This window comes from Panthera onca, chromosome B4 (assembly GCF_046562875.1).
Source record: "Panthera onca isolate mPanOnc1 chromosome B4, mPanOnc1 haplotype 2, whole genome shotgun sequence".
In the NCBI taxonomy this organism is placed as follows: Eukaryota; Metazoa; Chordata; class Mammalia; order Carnivora; family Felidae; genus Panthera; species Panthera onca.
Window position 1 is genome coordinate 116,716,160 of NC_138345.1, and position 16,449 is coordinate 116,732,608.

Below are 16,449 nucleotides of genomic sequence, written 5' to 3' on the forward strand. Positions count from 1 at the left end.
CACCCACATTTATACTCTGAGACATCACTCCTCTTGCTAAAGTTTATCTGGCCATGGGTGGACCCAAACTGGGTCAGAGTCTCACCTCTCGGAATTTGAAATTGAGACAGTCTTTCCATGTGACAAGAACTATTTTACAACAGCAAAGCTGGAGGGTAGCCAGACTCTACAGTTTGGAGGAGAGAAGCAGAAATGAGAGACAAGAAAGAGTATTGCTTGCTTGGCAATTCTGGGTGTCAGTGCCCTTCTGTTTGTCCACAGGTTCTGACAACCTGCCCCTGCCCTGTATCCTTAAAATAATCCTCCTTTTCCTTTTCTGACTTCTAGTCATGAGTCGTTGTCACTTACAAAGAATCCTAACTAATACAGCTGTGGTTCCCAAACCGTGTGCTGAGGCGCCCCAGGGTACATTACACTCATGGGATGCTTTGTTACATTTGGTTCAAGTCGTATCATTTTCAGTGTGTATCATATGTACAGTATATACTATAATTGTGTTCTTTCTATGGGCTTTGTGCTCTACAAGGATGAAGAATGTTTGGTGACCACTAAGGAAAGGAGTAAGGTTGAACAGACAGGAGAGACTCTGAAAGGCTGATGGAAAATACTGGTGTTCGGAGTGGTCATTTGACCCTGACAGACAGGACAGCAGGACATGTCCAGTGGATCAGCAGGTGGATGCAGGGTGGGGGGAACAATGCTCCCTATAGAGTTTATACAGTTTGGAAAGGGCATTTATACTATGTTCACTGGGCAGGTAGGGGAGCAAATCCAACTGAGTGTTCATGTTATTTAAAAAGCAAAACCTGGGGTGCTAGGGTGGCTCAGTAGGTTAAGCATCGAACTCTTGATTTCAGCTCAGGCCATGATCTCACGGTTCGTGAGTTCAAGCCCTGCATCAGGCTCTGTGCTGAGCGTGCAGAGCTTGCTTGGGATTTTCTTTTTCTCTCTCTGCCCCTCCCCCATTTGCGCTTGCTCTCCCTCAAAATAAACAAACTTAAAAAAATAAAACCTTTAAAAAGCAAAACCCTAATCATGTTGAATGTTTGGTGTGTAGCAGCTTCATATTAAGGAACTTAAAATGTCATGTAAATAATATGTTGACACTTTTTGTGATCGTGCTGGGGAAAATATGTAATTACAAATTTTACATTTATAAATTAAAAGACCAAACTTTGTTAAAATGCATTTTACAAAGAACATGCCACTGGCAGGGAGGAAAAAAAAGGTAGCTCAGCTTTATTTATGAAAATCACTGACAAGATAATAAAAACCGAAAACAAAAACAACATTTTAGTTACAATGTGAGCTGAAGTTTTTCCATTTCTTTGTGACTGCAATTTAAAAAAGAAAAATGTCTGAAATCATCATTGGTAGGTACTCAATCCACTTTTAAATCTTTCCCCACCAGCATGGCCGTCACGGGGTGCATGCTAGCTCTGTGCTCCTGGTAGGTACGGACGGCTTGATCGTGGTATTTGTCAAAGGCAGCAAGGTCTCTGTGGGAGCAGGAAAAAACCAAGAAAGTTGGATAATGACTTATTACTTTGGCAAGTAATGTTTTATGTGGCAGGTATAATTTTATTATTGTGAAATTAATGAAAAGATTAATTATGACTGTCTATGTCATGGTTATATATTTTTCAGAATTCCTGCCAAACCCACAGTCAAAATAACTTCATTAAGGTATTCTTAAATTCTAGCTTTTAGCCAAGATACAACTTTTCCCCTCTACCGCGCATTGCTTTATTATATGTCAAGCAACCTATTCTTCCACTTCATTGGGACATTTGAATCAAAAAGGTTTGGCTTTATCTGTTCATTTCTTATTGCGTTTGAATTAACTTCAGACTCTTTCTCTTGTCCATGCCTATCCACGCCTACCCACCAATTATCTCCTACTTGCTTTTAAAGACCGTTTGGTGCACATAAGATTGCTTTCTATTTACTTCCTTTTCACCAGTGTCTAAGCCTATCTGGTCCATAATAGGTAATTGATATATAATGTTTCTAAAACAGCTAATCCAATTACCTCAAATTCTAAATATTTTAGAAGTGTTCATTCCTATTCCAAAATTATACCTGTAATCTTTAACAAATTTAAAAATTATTTTTAGACGGAATTTTGCAAAGTATTTTAACAACAGGAAAAACTTAAGATTGTTCTTCCCCATTCCTGATCTAAATTCAAAGCACCATTTGAGTGGGTTCTTACTTGAATAAGGGCCGCGTAAATTTCATTCGTCCTTGCTCAGTTGCCATTTTTAGAGCCAAAGGAACTGCTTCCTCCCATTTCGATTGAATGCAGAGCCGTAACCATCTGAAAGGAAGATTTTTAGGGGGCGTGGGGTAGGAAATGAGGAGGAAGGGGCGGGATATACAGTCACATCTGAAGATTACTTTCATAGTGATAAGTAATCCCATTATAATTCTACTGCACACCTCTTTATATTATGTCTTTATTCTGAGAATCTCAAATCCTACTTTTTTTTCAAATCCTTTTATATACAATTCAACAACTGGAGAAGAGAAGGAAGAGGAGTTTGTTCTTGACAAAGACCAGACATTTTAAAAGGCTAGCTTACGTTGGTGTTCATGTACCTTATCTGTGCAGTTTCTAAAGGAAATTAAACTTTGGTTTAAGACTCACACTACAAATCAGAATTAAGAAAGATTAGCCACATAACAGAATCAGAGATTTCTTTTTAAAAAAAAAAAAATTTTTTTTTTAACGTTTATTTATTTTTGAGACAGAGAGAGACAGAGCATGAACAGGGGAGGGGCAGAGAGAGAGGGAGACACAGAATCGGAAACAGGCTCCAGGCTCTGAGCCATCAGCCCGGAGCCTGACGGGGGGCTCGAACTCACAGACCGCGAGATCGTGACCCGAGCCGAAGTCGGACGCCCAACAGACTGAGCCACTCAGGCGCCCCCAGAATCAGAGATTTCTAACTATTCCCTTATCAGAGTCAATTTGGCTAGTTGTGGAAGAACTATTTACCTCTGGATTCCTAATTCTCCTTTTTGTTTTAAGGTCAAGAGAAGCTTAGAACAAATTCTAAGAAAAAGATTAATACTCTCATCTTACAGATACTGCAAGTATTCCTATGATTATTTATACAAGTGCAGAAGATTTCATAGGATTTCTTAAAACTCATGTATGGCTCCGACTCTGCTTTCCCTTTCTCCACATTTTAAACTAGTTTCTACTTTCTTCCACAGAGACAAGTTAAAATGATGTACCTGAATCGTATTTCAGAATTGTTAACGGCATTCAACTTGTACACCTCTTGCATTCGCTTTATATGCCCCAATGGAAGAGGTGCCTAAGAGCAAAATAAAGAAGTATGACGTATCATTTCAACAGGATTCCTTGGAAGAAAGGAGCTGGGGGGAAATTCTTAGCCAGATTAAAATCCTAAATATTTTCAAATATAGAAATAAGTTAGATAAAATGAAAACAAATGCACACTACAATAAATTTTGTGCCAACTCATTCTGGATAAGGATGTTCTACTAGGAGCGAAGGGATAGTTTAATTTGTGAGGTACCTAGAGAATTAAATGAGAATTTCTCTCCTCAGACCTTCTGGTATATATAAAATCTAGCTTTCTAACTCTTTCCAGAGTCCCTCAAGTTTTTCCTTATACTTTATCTGTCTTAAATTTATCCCATTCTCTGTATTAAACCACAGTTCTTTGTTTCCTCACAGATTACCCTGAGCTTTATCTTTGCATATTTCCTCTGAAATCCCTTTTAAATGATCTATATGCCTACAAAATAGCTTTTAAAACTTCTCTATTACAGGTCCTTTGAGAACCTGATGAGTAATATGGACCCTTTTCTTAGGAAAAAGAGATACATTTACCATACAAACACAAATGTCTCTATACAATTTCAAGAGTTCATGAACCTCCTGTGCCTGGCTTAACCTTAAGCTAAAATGGGGAGCAAGTCTGGTGAGGAAAGAAGGAAGACAAGTTCAGTTTGGACAAGCAGGGAGGCTGAGGTGCTGCTAGGTGGGTGGTGACTCTCCTCTGCTGCCACGACTCATCTTACAAAACCCACCCCATGCTTGCTCCGGAAGCATCTCTGCTCTGAGTGCCAGACCCTTCCCAAACTGGTCTCAGCTAACCTCCAAGTCCGCCCTGGTAGGTCCACTGGTTAAGGTCCCCTCCTGGACCCCCAATCTTCCCCCATTTTTGCCATGCCTTTTCTGGAAACGTCTCGTCAGTTCCTCCCTTTCCCTGGCCCCAAGGCAGCGCTAAAGACATTTATGAAAAATGGCAACTTTATGCCCTAAAAAATTGATTCTCACCAAGCCCCTGTTGCCTAAAATCCATTCCTCCCTTTGTGTTGATTCCTTAGGAAACTCCGTCCAGTCTTCTTTATCCCTCTCAAGGTCCTCAGGCCCAACAGAGCATTTTAATGTGAAAGCCAAGACCCAGTCATTCCCTCCCTCTCAAAATGCAGCCTCCTCTTTCTGTTTTACATATTCTTTTTATTACCTTGGTTTGCAACCTTAAGATCTGCTTGGACTCATTCCTGTTAACCGCCAAATCCAGCCAGGCACAAACCCATGCCTTTCACCCTTCACCCCTGCCCCCTCCTTTCCTACCAGTGCCCCCTGGTACTGTCTCCCAGATGACTCCACCACCCGTGTTCCTCATGTTGATCCACCAGCAGACTTGTTTTATAATCCATCCTTTCCTGTTAAAAATGTTAGATCCCTTCCTACCTACAAAATCTGATTCTTAGCTTAGCATTCAAGATTCATCACATCCTATACCAGGCTTTCTAGAATGATCTTCATTAACTTCTGCAACACGGTGGCTTGCTACTCCCTCGGACTTGAATTTCCACCTCTGCATTATGATGCTGCTCTCCTCAAAGCTAGCTCCACTCCCACAAAACCTTTCCTTGATGATGCCATTTAGAAGGGAGTCCTTCTTTACTGACTAAGTTTTTCTCAAATGATACCTAAAATATGTCTCCTTTAATTGCCAAATTTTGTATGTGTGACCTTTCCTACTAGATTATAAGCTTTTGTGGATATGGTTTCTTTCTTTCTTGAATATTTTCATATTTATAATAACACTAAACATAATAAGCATTCAACAAATGTCTTTAAAGAAACAAATGAATTTTATAAATTTTTTTTCCCATTGGTTTTCACATTAACATTTTTTTCCAAGTTGGGTTTGACCTAAATGCTGTGCTTTTATTATGTCCATTGTAATGTCTCATGTTTTGAGCTAGTACTTACTTTCTGGAGCATCTGTGCTAAGAATTCGTTCAGCTGATGACTAGAGAGGTCCTTCAGGTCTGCTGCGGTGAATGAATTTAAATCATCTTCTTTGGCCTAAAAAAAATGTTTCCTGGTTATTTTGTATAAAATGTACAAGTTAATAATATTTATTGGTTCACCTAACATAAAAATAAAAATTAAGAAAAAGACAGAAATATAAGGATGTACAAGATGGTAAAAAATAAATTTAAGCCTTGGCTACTTTCATAATTTTGAGATGATGTTACTTTAACTTAAAGAGCTAACATGACTCCTAAAATTTATATTACTTAAGAGAAATTAGACTATTAATAGGAAAAAAATTTTTACATCCTTTGTACCATTCAAGATGTACAGATTGTCAAAGTAAAGAAATATTACAAACAGCATGTCAACTAATTTACAGGCTAATTGTAAAATTTGGGTAAAGGATCAAATTGCATATTCTTTTAAATATTACACTAATTAATTGGTAAGGCCACAAACCGATGTTTCCCTCCAACCCCACACATTCTGTTTTCCCCACTTAATCTTGGAAATCATCTAAGAAAAAGAAAAATGAGTCTGTACTTTTTAATTTAGGATTCACTGCCAAAAATCTTTGAAGATATGATTAAGAGATATTAAATGAAGATTATCAAAGTAATTGTTTAAAAAATCTTTAAGTAGTTTTGAATTCCTTTCAACTAGGGTTTCTTTATTATTATTATTATTATTATTATTATTATTATTTTATTTTAATTCTAGTATAGTTAACCTACACTGTTATATTAGTTTCAGGTACACAATATAGAGATTCAACAATTCCACGTTATTACCCAGCGCTCATCATGACAAATGGACTCCTTAGTCCCCATCACCTATTTAACCCATCCTCCTATCCACCTCCCCTCTGGTAACCATCAGTTTGTTCTGTATAGTTAAGAGTCTGTTTCTTGGTTTGTTTCTGTCTTTTTTCCTTTGCCCATTTGTTTTGTTTCTTGCATTCCACATTGAGTGAAAGCATATGGTATTTGTCTTTCTCTAACAGATTTTACCTAGCATTATACTCTCTAGCTCCATCCATGTCAATGCAAATGGAAAGATTTCTTTCTTTTTTATGGCTGAATAATATTCCTCTGTGTGTGTGTGTGTGTGTGTGTGTGTGTGTGTGTGTGTACGTGCACATCATCTTTATCCATTAATCTATTGATGAACACTTGGGCTGCTTCCATAATTTGGCTATTGTAAATTAATGCTGCTATAAACACAGGGGTACATGTATCCCTTAGAATTAGTGTTTTTGTATTTATTGGGTAAATACCCAGTAGTGTGATTACTGGATCATAGGGTATTTCTATTTTTAACTTTTTGAGGAACCTCCATACTATCTTCCACATAAACTAGGGTTTCTTTTAACTTTAAAAGAAACATATGCAATGTTTAAAAAAATCAGATAGGACTGAATGAAAAATTCCTTTGTTTTTGCCACGTCTCTAGGTCCTACTCCCCAGTGACCAATATGAATAGTTCCTCGTATATCCTTCCAGGAAATTTAATGCATAAATATATCCTTGTAAAGAAACATTATTTTACATCTTCCTCCCTGTTCAGAACCCCCTTTACTATCTCTCTTTGGAACCTCACTTTGGTTATCAAAACTTACAGATCTCATGCTCTGCTCAAAAACATGAAAATTTAAAATATTTATTAAGGTTATGTCGTAAGTGGTAAAAACATTAAAAGCAATGGAATGATAAACCAAAATTCAAGGTAATGGTTACCTTGCTGGGAAGGCAACGTGGATAGAGAGGGGAATGAGATGGGGAGTGTTGCTCCAAAAGTACCACTGAGGTTTTCTTTCTTATGTTAGTGGTGGGTACACCTTTTTATACCTTCCGATAGGTGATACACATTTTTTCTTTTGCATTTTTTTTTAATATTTAAGAAAAACAATTGAACAATAAAACAAGGCAAAGGGAGAACTAGTGATTACAATGTCCTCAGTCTGTCTCTGACACGACCCACTCCTATTGATAGTGAACTACTTATAATCATCCGTGTTGGCTGCTGAGCCTAAAGGAATATCTAAGCAGAAATCAAGAGCAGGAGCAGTTTTAGTAGGTGGGCTGGCATACATTTTTCAAATGAACACAGAGGTCCTGGGTGCCTGGGTGGCTCAGTTGGTTAAGTGACCAACTTCATCTCAGGTCATGATCTTGTAGTCTGTGAGTTCAAGCCCCGCGTTGGGCTCTGTGCTGACAGCTCAGAGTCTGGCGTCTGCTTTGGATTCTGTGTCTCCCTCTTTCTGTTTCTCTTTCTCTCTCTCAAAAAATAAATAAACATTAAAAACAAAACAAAACCCAGAGGTCTTAATATATCACATTGCTGTCAAAGATCCATCCAAGCATGGATCCCTCATACTTTTCTCCAGGCCATGTTTGTGAACTACACAAAACATAAATTTAAGACACAGACAGAAGAACTAAAGCATCATCTGTGGCAAGATGTGCCACCAGATTTCCCTCCCTGCATAGGAATAATTAGACCTTTCTAAATTATTTAGCATACATGATTAAACCACTTTTCCAATCATAACTCAACACCTCTGGTCCTTTTTGTTACAACACTGAACGCAGGAAGTATTCCAGGCAAAGTATTGACAGTGGACGTACATATGTGCACAACTACCCTGCTGGGTAAGGAGCTGCCTAGACACTTTCTACCCCCTCAAAAAAATCGTGAACTAGATCTAAAGGGTTAGTAATGTTCTAACTTGGTCATGATGTTACCAGAATCTTCAGAAAGATGTTTATATTTTATTTTAAATTACAGTATCTTTTCCCTTGGTTTAAGTTTATTTGTTTATTTATTTATTTGAGAGAGTGTGTATGTGTGTGCATGCACACAAGAGGGGTTGGAGGAGAGAAAGGGACAGAGAGGATCCCAAGCAGGCTCCACACCATCAGCCCTGGGCCCCATGCAGGGCTCTATCTCACAATTGTGAGATCATGACCCAGGCTGAACTCAAGAGTTGGTCGCTTAGCTGCCTGAGCCACCCAGGTGCCCCTTCCCTTGGTTTCTTGTTCCATTGTTCTGATTCGCCTTACTTCTGATTTGTTTTTCTTCCTTCTTCTGGCTCTAAGAGGGTTCCCTCAAAACCTGGAACTTTCTATTCCTCTTTCTTATTCTCCACATTTAATGTTTTCAAGATCTTAACCAGCTATTTAAAATTAAACCTCAAAAACGTTTCAAATCTTTTATTTCCTCCTGCACTGTTCCAGTTCAAACCCCACAAGCCTTTTGGTCTGAACTACCATCTTATCTGACCTACTAGCTGGCTTTCTTACTAACTCTCACTTTTCCATATTAATTGATCCTATATATTACACAGCTTGATTAATGGTCCTAATAAGCAACTCTGATCATTTCATTTGCTATTCAAAAACCTTTAAGGATCCACTGCTGTTTACAGATTGTTTTACATTCCTTAGTTTGACCATCAAGATTCTCTATAATAGGAAACTAATACATCTTTCCAACCTTGTTTTCCCTCTACTAATTCATGTATTTATCCAACAGTGGATAAATGGGGATGGCACTGGGGATATAGAGATGAATAAAAACAATTTCTGCTCTCAAGGAGCTTATCGCCTGGTGAAAGAAACAGATAAAAGCAATACTGTAAGAAAATACATTTACAGTAAAAGCTTTTTAAAAATGAGCTTCACTGGGGCAGTTGGGTGGCTCAGTTGGTTGAGCATTTGACTCTGGCTCAGGTTGTGATCTTGTCGTTCGTGAGTTCGAGCCCCACATTAGGCTCACTGCTGTCAGCCCAGAGCCCGCTTCAGATCTTCAGTCCCTCCCTCTCTCTGCACCTCCTCTGCTCATGCTCTCTCTCTCTCTCTCTCTCTCTCTCAAAAACAACAACAAAAAAATGAGCTCCACTAAAACCACTCATTGGATTAACCGATACTTTCTACCCTCTCTGTAAAATGTGTGGACTCGTGTCCAGGGTGCGCCCTTTGCTCTGAGTGGGTGGGCCACCCCTTCAAAACCTGTGCTTTTCTTCTCCCACCTGTTGATTTATGTGTTAACTACATAAACTTGTTTCCAAATGTGTTTATGTCAATTGTAGTTGTAAGCAGGAAATCCTGTTAAATAATAGGTATACTGATGAAAGAGGAGTGCCAAAAAAAAAAGAAGAAGTCTCTATAAATATTAAGTTTATTGCTCTGGACAAACTAAGTCAACTTTAACTTAAAAAGTGCTGTACAAAAAATGTTGCTACAGAATTTGTAGATAAGATCTTTGCAAACAGATGGGAATAACAACAGAAAAATCTAGAAGGAGCTACCAATTGCTTTGCAAGTGTATTTAAATTCTATTCCCACTTTAAAAGAAACCAAAATTGGGGCACCTGGGCGGCTGAGTTGGGTAAGTGTCTCACTTCGGCTAAGATCATGGTCTCACAGTTTGTGAGTTCAAGCCCTGCGTCAGGCTGTGGGCTGACAGCTCAGAGCCTGCTTCGGATTCTATGTCTCCCTCTCTCTCTGCCCCTCTCCTGCTCCCACTGTGTCTCTCTCAAAAATAAATAAACATTTAAAAAATAAATAGATAAAAAATAAAAGAAACTAAAATTGGAAGTTACAGGTGCATCATGAATTTAGTTTATGCAGTTGATACACAGCTTTGGCCCCATAGTAAAAATCTGAGTAATTTATGTTTTAAAATAAAATGTCTTCCTTATGATTAGTTTTTATGACACCATGCTTTAGCCAATTTTTTCAATTAACTGGCTCACTGAACTGGCTAACTGAGTCATTCCAATCTGATAAGAGTACTTTAATGATAGCACACACGTGTGCACGCGCGCACGCACACACACACACACACACACACACACACACACACACAAAGACAGAAATGGTGTGATAAGGCTGTTTAGGATCCTATGGGAGAAAAAGAAGGAAAGCCTTACTTAGCCTGGGATGAGGAGAGAGTGAGGGGTGGGAGGAAGCAGAGAGGGCAGCATTATAGAAGGCAGGAAGGAATGGAAAAACACTATCTTAATGAAACCCAATGGAACTTAACGGAAGTCATTGTGGCTATGGCCCCATGTCAGAAGGGAAGAGGAGGGCTGGGAGATGAACCAGATGAATAGGCTCTAAGCTCTAACCAGGCAGAACTCACCTATCTGCGTAGGTTCCACGTTTTGTTGCTGCTTAAAAAAAAACTTTGTTTGGACTTTGTCCCTTCCACCCAGAATGTCCTCCTCTACCTCATCTATGCCCAAACCATATCCAGTCCTAGCTGAAATACCCTCTTCTGGACAAAGCTGTCCTCCATGCTGCAGCTAACCCCAATCCACTGTCCCCCACCCCAGGTGGAGGTACTGGCTCTTTCTGGTGACCTCTTGTGACTTCATTTGTTTCTGTGCATACGCAAGCGGTTGGTGGGGGGGGACAGGGACACAGAGAAAGAAAGAATCTTAAGCAGGCTCCGGCTCAGTGGAGCCTGACACAGGGCTCCATCCCACAACCCTGGGATCATGACACGAGCCAAAATCAGCAGTCAGAGGCTTACCCGACTGAGCCACCCAGGTGCCCCTGTATCTTTTTCATGCTGCTCATCACTTACTGCTTAGCATCAGTTACTTATAACTAAACTTTAGAAACAAGTGTCAAAAGGCAACATCTAAATCTGTTGCAGATAACAGGATGAAGGGTAGCAAAACACACTACTCCCAAATATGCCACTTTAGTATATTGATTATTTCAGTTGTAGGCTCTTGAAAAATAGGAAGGGCAAGGAGAGGTTTTCTCTGCACTATGCTCATCTGCCTAAAGACAGACCTTCCAAAAGGAGCTCAACTGTTTCATCAATCAGGCAAGACTGACTCCTATCACAGAAAAGGAAACTAAAAGTTGACACCACAGCCAGACAAACTTTGTCACACACTGTCATACCTTCCATCTGTTCTCCTGAGGGCCCATTTATCTTTCCTAAAAATCATTTATTTTCCCCACTGAAATGGTGTTTAGTCCTGAATGAGGCACATCTGAGCTAGTCATTTTTCCATGGGCCTCTCCCATGTATGCATGAGATATACATGTTAATAAATTTGTTTTTCTCTTGGTAATCTGCGTTTTATTACAGGACTCTCAGCTAAGAACTCAGAGGGCAGAGGGAAAAGTACTTTTCTTCCCCTACAAGGATTGCTCCTACATTTTCTGATATTTTTCATTAAAGCGCTGTCCAGGGTACATCTTCACTCAGGTTTCTCTAAGGGTTATGTTTCAGTATATACACAGAGAGGCTCTTCTTTAGGAGGCTTCATAGATGTGAACAACACCGATCGACAGAGCAAACGTGCCTCGGTTCTTCCCTAACAGCTGGCATTAGCACTCACCTGAGACCAGTTTAGACCTACCTGGTATGGGTAAGCGCTATATTTGAAACAGTATCTTACAAGTGATTTATGAGGAAAAGAAGACAGAGAAAATGCAAATATTTTTGCATACCTTTTTTAAGACTTGAAAAAGGAGCAAGAAAAATGAGAACTAGTACCAAACATCTATTTGCTCCCCCCCCACCCCAAACTTAACTTTACACATTGAGGGCTGGTATCACTTGGGACAAACTTGACTTATTTTCTGTTGTTGTTTAAGATTTGATTTATGTAAGCAATCTCTCCACCCAACTTGGGGCTCAAACTCACAACCCCGAGATCAAGGGTCACATACTCCACTGACTGAGCCAGCCAGGCACCCCCAGACTTGATTTATGAATAACCTTTCCAAATACATGAGTTTATAAGTAAAGTCCCTGAGGAGTAGAGACATATTTGTACATTTCAACAAGGAGCCAAAAATCACACATCAGTACTCACCGCCATCCACCGCTGACTTAAGGCAATGCAAGCATTTGTCAGAGTCATATCATAGCTGCAAAGATGAAAAAATACTGGAGATTAAATTTCATAAAGATGTACATGCTTTTCCATAAATGCAACGTTGAAACTACAGAACGCACTTAACTTTCAAAGTTCTTTTTAAATAAAGATCAGGAACACCAGAGTGATGGAAACAGGAAATCTTCTACCTGACTTAAATATTCTGGCATCATCTAAGAACCTGGAAATCCACGTGGATACCAAATTAGTGAAGCACCTGACTATCCTTCAGAGAGAACACCCCAACATCTCCGCAAAGACAGATGCTTCCGTAGCGTGTGCTGAAGGAACTGGGACTCAGTTGGGCAGATCTAGTGTTTGCTGTATGGCAGGCACAGTTCTAGGTGTTCATGACAATGTGACAACATGCTGCTTTCGTGGATTTTACATTCTGTTGTTCCAGCTATCTAATCATCCCACAAATCTGCGAGTGCCTACGTGACAGGCACTGTTCTAGACACCGGGGAAATAACGGTGTCCCAGGAGACCCTTGGGAGACTCCAAAACAATGTGATGATTTTATTTCTTCTCAGAAGAAAGTGGAAATAAACTCTGATTGTAAAGCAAAGCAAACTGCATTAAAATTTGTGAGTTCTCAACTTAGAAGATAAACCACACGTTTTGCAACGATGGAAGAGACTGTAAAATGTGTGCAAAATTCTTGCAAAATATCCCTATTTGTCCATAAATCATGCTTGCTTGCTGTGAAATGTTTCCAAGAGAGAACAGTAGGGAACTTGCCCCTGAGGGTCTAAATTAAATAAGTTTTGATTAGAAGTTACCATTGAACCTGCTCAAAGAGAGTTTGTGCCCTAGGGGAGATTACAAATGGGTTAAAGCAGGGAACTCCTTTGAAGCAGCTGCCAGTCAATCTCCATAAAGTAGTCAGGGTGTGGACTGCAGGGAAAGCCTCTTGTTTGTCCCCAAAACCAAAGGGGATCAGAGGCAGTAAACTGCTCAGGCAGTAAATCACCTTCAGCTAGAATATTTCTTAGCACTGATTTCTAAGGAACAAAAGGGCAGTACAAAACCTCTGCTTATCTCTTTCTTGTGCCCTGAAACTTCCTTCTCTGTGTCACAAAAAGAACCTTGTAAGAATTAGCCCTTACTTATGGCAGGAGGAGAAGCAACCCTTACTTATGGCAAGGTCCTAAGAACAGTAGTGAGCAAAACCAGACATGAGCCTTGCTTGCATGGTGCTTCTGTGTAGGGAAGGAGAAAGACTTTGGTAATCACACAAACCAATTTAAAACGAATACTGTGGTAACAACAATGAAGAGGCCATACACGGCACCAGAAAACCCTATACGGGGACTTGACCTGGTCACAGAGGTCAAGGAATGTTCCTTTGAGCAAGTGGTTCTTGAGCTGAGACTGTAATTACCCGGGTCAAGACTACGCCATGTGGCGGGAAGGGCTAATAGTAGTGAACAACCTCAGTTCAGGTCTCTGACCTCAGGAGGGTATTTAGTTTAAAAGGCAGCATCCCGGAGTGGCACCTGGATGGCTCAGTGTCTGACTTTGGCTCAGGTCATGGTCTCACGGTTTGTGGGCTCGAGCCCTGGGTCAGGATTTTCTCTGTTCCTCCCCCACTCATGTGCACTCTCTCCCTAAATAAACAAACTTAGAAAACAACAAACAACAAGAACAACAACAGTATACTGGGGAGTAAAGACTGCCAGGGTTTGAATCTCAACTCTTACTACCTACTGTGCAAACTTAGGGAAGACATTTTACCTAGCTAAGCCTAATGTGTCTTCTCTGGAAATGGGATGACAACTTATAACACTGTTGTAACGATCAACATAATACTTATACAAGTTATTTCTCATTACAAAGGTTTTGAAGGAAAGGGAAATATCGCACTCTTCTCTGTATCACCAACCTTCAGCTAAAAGGAGGCATTCCATAATTACTTGCAATTCATTGATTTATATCACGGAAATGATTCTTTTGACCTCAGGGTTAAGGTTCAAACACCTATGAAGTCTACTCGCTAACTAGTTACAGCTTAAGGAAGTCATAAAACCCTCCCCGGTATCTTGGAGGAGCTTGAGGATTTAGGAGAATGAGAAGGAAAGCATTAACAGGTAAGTACTGACTTGGGTTTTACAGGAGGCATTCCAGGAGAGTACAGCCAGGCATTCCAATCAACTTGATTGAGAATATCAACCTGCGAACAGGAAGGGCACCCAGTTTGCTACAGAATAGGCTTTTCCATTGGAAACAAAAAGAATCTAAAACAGACTTATAGGTCCTCAAATCTGTAATTTTGTCTATACTGACATAACTAAAATAAGAAAATTATAATGCATTTCTGAAACATGCTATTGCAGATCTCTCTGAAATATATACACATTAGTTCATGTTGTTGAGATCACATTTTAAATAGGAAAAAATACAATGAAAGGTTGAATCTTAAATTCTAGACCAGTACTACTATTAAGTAATTCAAATCAGCCTATCAAATAGCCATTAGATGAAGATATATTGGGCATGAAAAATAAGAAAGTTTTTAAAAGCCAACCTTATCTTTAAAGTGGGAATACAGGAAATCCTTCCAGTCATCAGTGGTTATGCTCTTATAGGAAAACTTCTCAACATAAGCTTTTAGAAATCCTAGGAAAACCTCTAAGAGTTAAAAAATAAAAAGAAAAGAGAAAAAGAGAAGTTGATTAATGGAAAGGTAACTATTTAATATTTTGGGGGGTCCTTAGTGTAGTACTATTAACCATAGAGAACAGAGAATTTTCAGAGAATAGCAAAACCAGTAAGGGCTCCAGTGGTGAAAGAATGTTCAAAAAAGGAGGTAGGACTTAAGCTGGGCCTTGAAAAATAAATGTAATTTAGTGGAAGGGAGAAGAGAAATCCTAATTACAATTAAGAGGAAGATACAATGAAGAAACATAGGGGGCACCTGGGTGGCTCAGTCGGTTAAGTGTCTGACCTCAGCTCAGGTCATGATCTCACAGTTTGTGAGTTTGAGCCCCGCATGGGGTTGGAGCCTAGACCCTGCTTCAGAGTCTGTCTCTCCCTCTCTCTCTGCCCCTCCCCTGCTCATGCTCTCATGCGCGTGCGCTCTCTCTCTCTCTCTCTCTCAAAAATAAATAAATATTAAAAAAAGAGAAAGAAACATAGAAAGAACCCACAACACAAATTCTAAAAGCAATGGCCTCGGCGTGACCCGAAAGGAGAAGAATAATTTGGGACTGGCAGAATGCGTATGGGTGAAGAAGGGCCTTCAAAGTCCATGAGCAAAGGAGAATACCTCAACACCCACTGATAGGGGAAGGTTACATAAACTCAGCACATTTGTATAATGAACGAGTATGGTGGCATTAAAGAACATTAAGACAGATTTGTATGTTCTGACATGGAAGGATGTCTAACAGTGGTTAGCTAGGGAGTGGAAAGGGGCTGAGGGACTCTCACTTGTTACTCTTACAAACTTCTGTACCACATAATTTTTTTTCAATAAGTACATACTATTTTCATAATTTTTAAAATACTGATGTGTTTTCTTTAAAGACAAGCACCACAATTTTATTTAATTTTAAATAAAATTTAATTGCTCTCAAAAAAAAAAAAAAATCAGAAAGTGCCAACTACTTGCCTGGGCCCCCAAGAAGTTGTTCAAGGTAAAAGAGTAAAGCAAAGCCCTTCTCATAGGGAACTGAAGAATATGCTACATCAGGGTCCACATTCGTCAGATCAACCACAAGTTTGGTGTAAGGATGTGTATCTCCAAACGTCTTTATCTGCAAGACACAGAATTCGATGAATGTTCAAATATGAAGACTGGTTACCACCACGCAAGCCCAGAGGCATAACTTTAGTAGGACAGTCTAGAACTTAAACTGAGAGACTAGAAGTTGTAGGGTATGTTAGCATAAATTTCTGGAAGTCTATTAATGGAATGGCTACTTGTGTCATGTTCCATAACATTTCCTGCCCAATAGTGGGTTTTATTCTTATAAAAAACTAGAAAGATGTTTCAATTCCTGGTCAGCAAATTCAACCTTTAGGAGGGAGCACTGAAAAATGACATAAATATACCAAATAAAATTCAAACTAAGTAACTGACTACATTAATTGTAAAGACCCAATGAGGTCCTACTGGTCATGAACATGACCTTACACAGCATAATGATTAGCATGTATCAATGGAATATTATACCAGATCTGCTTGATTTTCCACACCTGTAAAAATGGCTTTCTTGTTGCTCCC

General features: G+C 39.4%; 1 protein-coding gene across 1 annotated transcript in view; it reads right to left on the reverse strand.

Annotated features, from left to right (window-relative positions):
* Positions 1-1,213: 1,213 nt before the first annotated feature.
* The window catches only part of LTA4H (leukotriene A4 hydrolase), a 34,505-nt gene continuing 19,269 nt past the window's right edge, over positions 1,214-16,449 (reverse strand). Inside the window, exons 12-19 of the mRNA XM_060656705.2 lie at positions 15,835-15,979; positions 14,749-14,852; positions 14,324-14,394; positions 12,159-12,213; positions 5,267-5,362; positions 3,244-3,326; positions 2,216-2,320; positions 1,214-1,499 (exon numbers count right to left, since the gene is read on the reverse strand). Of these exons, the coding sequence (XP_060512688.1) occupies positions 1,382-1,499; positions 2,216-2,320; positions 3,244-3,326; positions 5,267-5,362; positions 12,159-12,213; positions 14,324-14,394; positions 14,749-14,852; positions 15,835-15,979 (777 nt within the window). The 3' untranslated portion in view covers positions 1,214-1,381. The remainder of the gene's footprint in view (positions 1,500-2,215; positions 2,321-3,243; positions 3,327-5,266; positions 5,363-12,158; positions 12,214-14,323; positions 14,395-14,748; positions 14,853-15,834; positions 15,980-16,449) is intronic.